The sequence below is a fragment of the Pseudorca crassidens genome, chromosome 10 (genome assembly GCF_039906515.1).
Source record: "Pseudorca crassidens isolate mPseCra1 chromosome 10, mPseCra1.hap1, whole genome shotgun sequence".
Lineage (NCBI taxonomy): Eukaryota > Metazoa > Chordata > Mammalia > Artiodactyla > Delphinidae > Pseudorca > Pseudorca crassidens.
Window position 1 is genome coordinate 83,815,972 of NC_090305.1, and position 6,000 is coordinate 83,821,971.

Below are 6,000 nucleotides of genomic sequence, written 5' to 3' on the forward strand. Positions count from 1 at the left end.
CAACAGATGCTTGTATCTGTTAGCACTTAGGGCTTACATGTACATAAAGTGAACAAAAGTGGCATAACACCTATAGTTAGCAGCCTTCTGCTGCCTATAGTTTCAGTAATGAAACTGCCTTTGGACAAAGCAGTATCCACAGGAATCGCTGTGACTGATGTCTGGGTAGCATTTTACCTTTTTGCAGTCATTTTCACCTGTATTATGTGAACAGGGAGGGCCGGTAGGGCCTCTGCCTGGTGATATGATTTTCAGAGAATCTGTGTTTTTACTGGGGACAGACCCGAGGCTCAGAGCGTTGGCCTGCTTCATGCCATGCAGCAAGCATGAGGCTCTGAACTTATAAGAGTGAAGGCTTATTAAGCCTTCACCAGATGACTTAGGCTAGGACATTTTTCAGAATTGTTAAAAAAGGTCGTTAAGTAAAATTGTTTTTAAAAAACCTGGACCGAGGCTACAGGGAAAGGCATACATATACCTGGACCAAAACAATAAAACCTAAAAAGTCATACCCTTGTGGAAACGTGGAACAAATAAGGGCAGACTCGTAGTACGTAGCTTGATAGGGCAAAGCCTGTTTTAAATTGAACACAGTATTCTTGATTAAGTGTGTTCATTAGCCACTTAGAGAAGTTTCATAATCATTACCATTCACACTGATTATTCCCCATCCTCCTCAGATGAGTTAATACTGCTTTCAGTATCTTCCCTGTTCAATAGTAGTATGTGAATTATCTGGGTTAAGCTCTGCTCATAGGCTGACAGTGAGAGAAGGAACCTGGACAAGCTACTTCTGGTGGGAAATGGGCCAACTCAGTGCTTGCTTATGGGTTCAAGTGTGAGGGCTTCTCGTCTAGTGAGATCCAGAGGTCCTGATTCCCGGGAGACCCCCCAGTCTATCTGGAACTGTGTCCTACAGGAGGGTGGTGGGGAGCCGTGCATCTGAGGGTATCTAGAGCCCGCTGTAAGTTGGTTGGGGAGTTCCGTGAGGTGATGGCTTCTCTTTTGTCTTTCCATGCAGGCCGGCTCCAGCCCTGCAAGTGGGAACGTCCTCTCTGCCCTGCATGGTGTCTGGCGGACACGGGGGCTGTCGGGGTAAGGCTGGGAAGGGAGGCCCCGCCGCCGTCGCCGTCCACCCTCCTTCTCCTTTAGCCCAGCATCGGGAGAACACCCACCCGTCCTTTTGCTTGCCTTGGTTGGGGTATCATTTACTTTTATCGTACAAAACGTTACGTTCGATGTTGCTTACGTGAGATGATATTGCACAGTCGAGTTGACGCAGTGTCGTAGTGGGTGATTCCCATCTCAGTGTTAGATGGCATCCACCTCTGTGGCCTCTGCCAGGTTCTGGATTGCATCACTGAGAAAGCTGGTGTCCAGTTGTGTAAGGCAGGACGCAAGTGACGAGGAAAGCATTGTTAGAAGAAAGCGTTTGTGGTTTGGGGCACTTTTAACTCTTAGTAGTTATCACTTTTAACGTAGCATAGAGCCTGACCCCTCCCTTGCAGCTCACGGCTCTGCATCATCCGCAAAGGTCTGTTCCAAATGCTATTTCAGCATTGCTTTTACAGCATGTCAACCTGTCTAAAGGTTGGGATCTGTAACAGGTAGATGAAATCACGATTCTCTCTGGAATCATCTACCAGGGATTTGCTGAGAGAGCAAAGCGGCAGCCTCCTGTAGGGGACGGTTGAAGGGAGCCTAGTGACAGGGCAGGTGTGAAACAGCATAGCCACGGTGGTGCCACCTCCTCGTCCCGGTGCTGTCTCGATCATTTATTTGACTCTAGTTTTGTGTCCATTTGGCAGGTTTTATTGCAGCTCGTGGACAGTCTGGGGAACATGGGGCAGGTTGGTCAGGCCGCAGGCAAGGGTATTTTGCAGGAGTTAACAAGCCCCATCCTCTATTCAAAACAGGTAACGTTCAATAAATGTGCCAGCTCTCAATGGCTGCTGCTTGCCTGAAGGACAGAGGATTTGGAGACAGGGGCTGGGTTTACCAGAAAGGAGTAACTGAGCCTTGGAGGGCAGGGTGGTAGTTTGTATGTCCTGAGTCAGTGATTTATGGCTAATAGATGATAAGTAAGTAGGAATCTGGTTGCTCAGAGCTGAGGCACTTCGATTTTGACACAGGATCCTCCTTACACAGTGAAATGGTGTGAGAGAAAAAAAAAAAAAAAGCTCTGAAGTAGCAGGGAAAAGATTCTTAGGGCTTCATATAGTGACTGGGCCACACAGAGGTATTGCATGCAGTAGATGTTTTAGGTCATAGAGTCAGACTGCTAAACTTCACTCTTACATGTTTCGATGTAGTTCTTAGAGTCTGTGGCAACTATTGGTCACAGGAAGGCCCTTGACTTTAGCCCTGTGGAGTCCGTGTGGAGCCGCAGCCTGTCCGCCTTTCTCGAAAAAGTGGTGATATCGGGGATGGCATAGTCGGCAGGACCGTGGCCCCAAAAACTTGTGGACAAGGAATTTCCTTGAGTAGATGATTGAAACTAAACCTTTCCTGTCCCAGTGTTGGTGTTACTGGGTGTTATCTAACCAGGCAGTGCCAGAATTAAAGGCAGAGGAAGGGTGTCATCACCATGCTGAGGGCCTATTCCTGTCCCCGCTGTCAGCCCTGAAAAGGTAATCTGGATTTTTGCCAATCTTCCAGAAGCTTCTAAAGTCTTGGGCTCTCATTAGTATGCCCAGTGTGGTCCTTAGCAGAGTATTTCAGGCAGCTAATGACAGCGTTCATTAGCTTCCTGTTAATGTGATAAAAGACAACAAGTAATTGGACCAGAGAACTGTAAAGAGAAGCAAACAAACAAAGCCTCCTGCAAACGCGCTCAGCTCTTCTGAGCAGTGGTCCTAGGCTTCCCCAGCCGCCTTCTCTGTCGGTTTTCCATGCAGAGCCCCTGTGGGTTCCTGGTGGCCCGGAGACACACCTGCCGGGTTTAACAGAGGATTCAAGCCGCCTCCCCACCTGCAACGGGCTGGTGCTGAGCCGTCGGCGTAAATTAAAGTGGTGACACTTGGGTCTCCCCGTGTTGGTTCACACGGGGAGGGACCACGTTCTGGCACCGATTTGGAAGACGTGCCCTCAGGCAACCGGGTTTCTCTGAAATAAAAATACCGCACGCTCACCGAGCCCAACAGCCCGAAAGCAGATGGGAAGCCTGTTTATCCAGCGTTGCTCCTTCCTCCCTTTCTTCGGCTCATCACCTGGTCTTTTGTTTTTCTCTCCTGTGCCCTTTATGTCCTCACCGCTGCTGCCCTGTGTCCCCCCAAGTGGCGCCCGGCCCTCTGCTGAGCGCCTGACGTTTGTCATCTCTTCCTCGTGCAGTCCTTCCAGTGCAGCCCTGCTCTGTTCCAGTCTTCGCGTCTGCGTTTGGTTGGGGCCCTCACTGTACAAATTACTCTAATGATGTTAACAGACAGTTGTCATCTAGTGAATCCATCAACTGCTTCCATCTGCCCCTCGCGTGGAGCAGCTGAGCTCATTAGCAGCGGGGAGAGGAATGAGACACTGGTTGTAGAAACAAGGCAGGGAGGGAGAGTTCTGTGGCCAGCGTGGTTTCCACAGCTCAGCCCCTGCTGACCCCCACTTCCAGCACTTCTCTTTGTAGGATGGGGGCAGGGAGATGAATTTCTTTCCCGGGCCAGAAGGACACAGTGGCCTCAAAGCAGTAATTTAGGGACCACCTCATGCAAAAACACCTTGCATGATGCTGGGCTGAACAACTTTTTTCCTTCCAAGTGTATTTTGGTCTTCTATAGAATTTTCACGTAGACAAGAAAAAGAGGTTCTCATTGCGTGTAGTATTTTACTTGACGATTTAAATCCTTAGTTAGCTAACTAAACTATGGGCCCCTTAGAAACACTCTCGAGTCCGTTTTCCTCAGAAGTCCTGAGGGCTACACACCGGGCAGTCAGGCTGGCCTCTCCCGGCCGTCACAAAGGAGCCAGCCAGGTGGCTGTGAACTAGGCCACGGGGGTTTCCTTCCTGTCCCTTTCTTGCTATGCCTCCCTTTAGCTGAGCATGGAGATTCCCCAGACTTTCAAGGCTACACAGGCTACTGCTGGCATAACCTCCATGTTTTCAGCTTTCTTCCCTGGATCCGACCCTAAGTCTTTTTAGTTAAGGTCAATCCACTAGTTCTGATTTTGTAATTTTGTTCTCTGCTTACACAAGTGATACTCTTGGTAAAAAAGGTTCAATTGCTACAGAAACACAGGCAAGGGAAGTCTCCTGTACCCCTTGCTCTCCAGAGAAATGAGGATGCATCTCGGCCGTGTTTGTCCAACATGCAGTCACATTACACATACAGCTTTGGGACTTGACTTCTTTTAGAACCTATTTTGTATACGTTCCGTGTTGGTCCCTATGGACGGCCTTATTCAGCGGCACAGCTGTAGCAGCATCTGTGTAACCAGGGAGTAGACTCTTTGCAGTTTTTCTCTTATCAGCACCACCACAATGACCATCTTTGAACAAATACCTGTGCATCGCTCTGGGAGGGTTTTAAAGAATGACCGCCCACTTCACGTCCCCAGTAGCATTGTTCTTTTACTTTGCATTTCTTTGCTTCTTCCAAAGTTGCAACTTTGATGGTAACTGGCTCTCTGTAGGGCTTGGGGCCGGAACCTGTAATGAGGTGCTGCTCCCCTCCCAGCTGGAACCCACTCGCCTTTCTTAGAGGGGAAACCGGGAATCCATGGAGATTCGACTCCTCGCGCCACACCACGTTTGTGGGTCCCTAAGGACAAAATGGGACGGAGTGAGTCACTGGGAGGAGCGGCAGAGTCGTCGGGAAATCTTCCCCAACAGCCAGGGCCCGCCTCAGCCTTCCGGGGAGAGGGTGGCGGGTTGCTGCCCTCCAGCCTTCCCTGGGATTCAGCCCTTTTGACTTCTCTATAAAAAAAAGTCGATTTCATCATCTCTTGAAAGCAAAAATGGTGTGACAGTCTTAGCAGAACTGTCGTGGGGACAGAGTTACCGTGTCTTGACTAATTGCTGGACTTAACTGTGGGTGCTCACAAGTAAGCTGTTTGCATTCAGCCGCCTTAGCCAACAAGCAGCTGGGCTGCAGCTTCAAGTCTACTCGGGAATGTAATTTAGTGCCCATTCTGAAAGGGAAGACAGACACATTCTAAGTGCGTGGTGTGTTGAGTGGAGCAAGCTGTGGGTGTTGGAATTTAACCTTTTTTACACACAGAAAATTAAAAAAAAAAAAATCTTTCCTCCTCTCTCCCCCCCCCACCCCCGCAAAGATTATTTGCAGGTGTCTTCCCTCGAATGGCAGCCATCAGTCTGGGAGGTTTCATCTTTCTTGGTGCTTATGACCAGACGCGCAGCTTTCTGTTGGAACTTGGCAGAGAGAGTCCATGAATCACAGACAGCCCCTGCCTTCAAGAAAGGGTCCTGCTGTGAGAACTGTTTCCCCTCCGGTGAGCAGCTGTTTGGCCATCTAAACAACAAAACGCGGCGCTCAAGTCCAGTTCTGCTCAGATTACGACATGGAGAACGCATCTTCCGTGCTGCAGGCTGGCCGGGATGACGTCATCGGCCTGGTTCCCAGAGTTCAGAGAGAAAATGATGTCCACAGCGGTACTTTGAACAGTTTTCTCAGAACCCCTTAATAAACAAGTGTGGCAACGCAGAGTCCAGGCCCTTTCAGAGCCTTCGTTTGATCTGTATCTGATCTTTCATTTCCTGCCACCTGACAGTGGAATCAGCCAAAGGCAGAGATGGTTGTGATTTTAAAGGAATGGCTAGAGTAAGTAAAGGAAGGAGAGTCGGGAAGAAAGTTGGGGGTGTGGGAGGCTTTTCTCCCCTGGGTTAACTCCAACTGCATTGGCTGACAGCCTGGTGTAAAAAGAACAACTACATACAGGTGCTCAGCCAGCATCCTTGCTGGGTAACCAGGCTGCTGGTCTTAATTACCCTCACATTTCACCTATAAAAACAATTGTATTCTTTTCCAGAGGAGTGTCCAGCGGCCCATGTGGTGT

General features: G+C 49.3%; 1 protein-coding gene across 5 annotated transcripts in view; it reads left to right on the forward strand.

The window, feature by feature from the left end:
- SLC25A26 (solute carrier family 25 member 26) overlaps positions 1 to 5,650 on the forward strand; it is a 142,962-nt gene extending 137,312 nt beyond the window's left edge. For all 5 annotated transcript variants that reach the window (XM_067755129.1, XM_067755125.1, XM_067755128.1 and 2 more), the window contains 2 exons: positions 1,022 to 1,095; positions 5,260 to 5,650. In XM_067755129.1, coding sequence (XP_067611230.1) covers positions 1,022 to 1,095; positions 5,260 to 5,377 — 192 coding nt within the window. In that variant the 3' untranslated portion in view covers positions 5,378 to 5,650. The remainder of the gene's footprint in view (positions 1 to 1,021; positions 1,096 to 5,259) is intronic.
- The last annotated feature ends 350 nt before the right edge of the window (positions 5,651 to 6,000 follow it).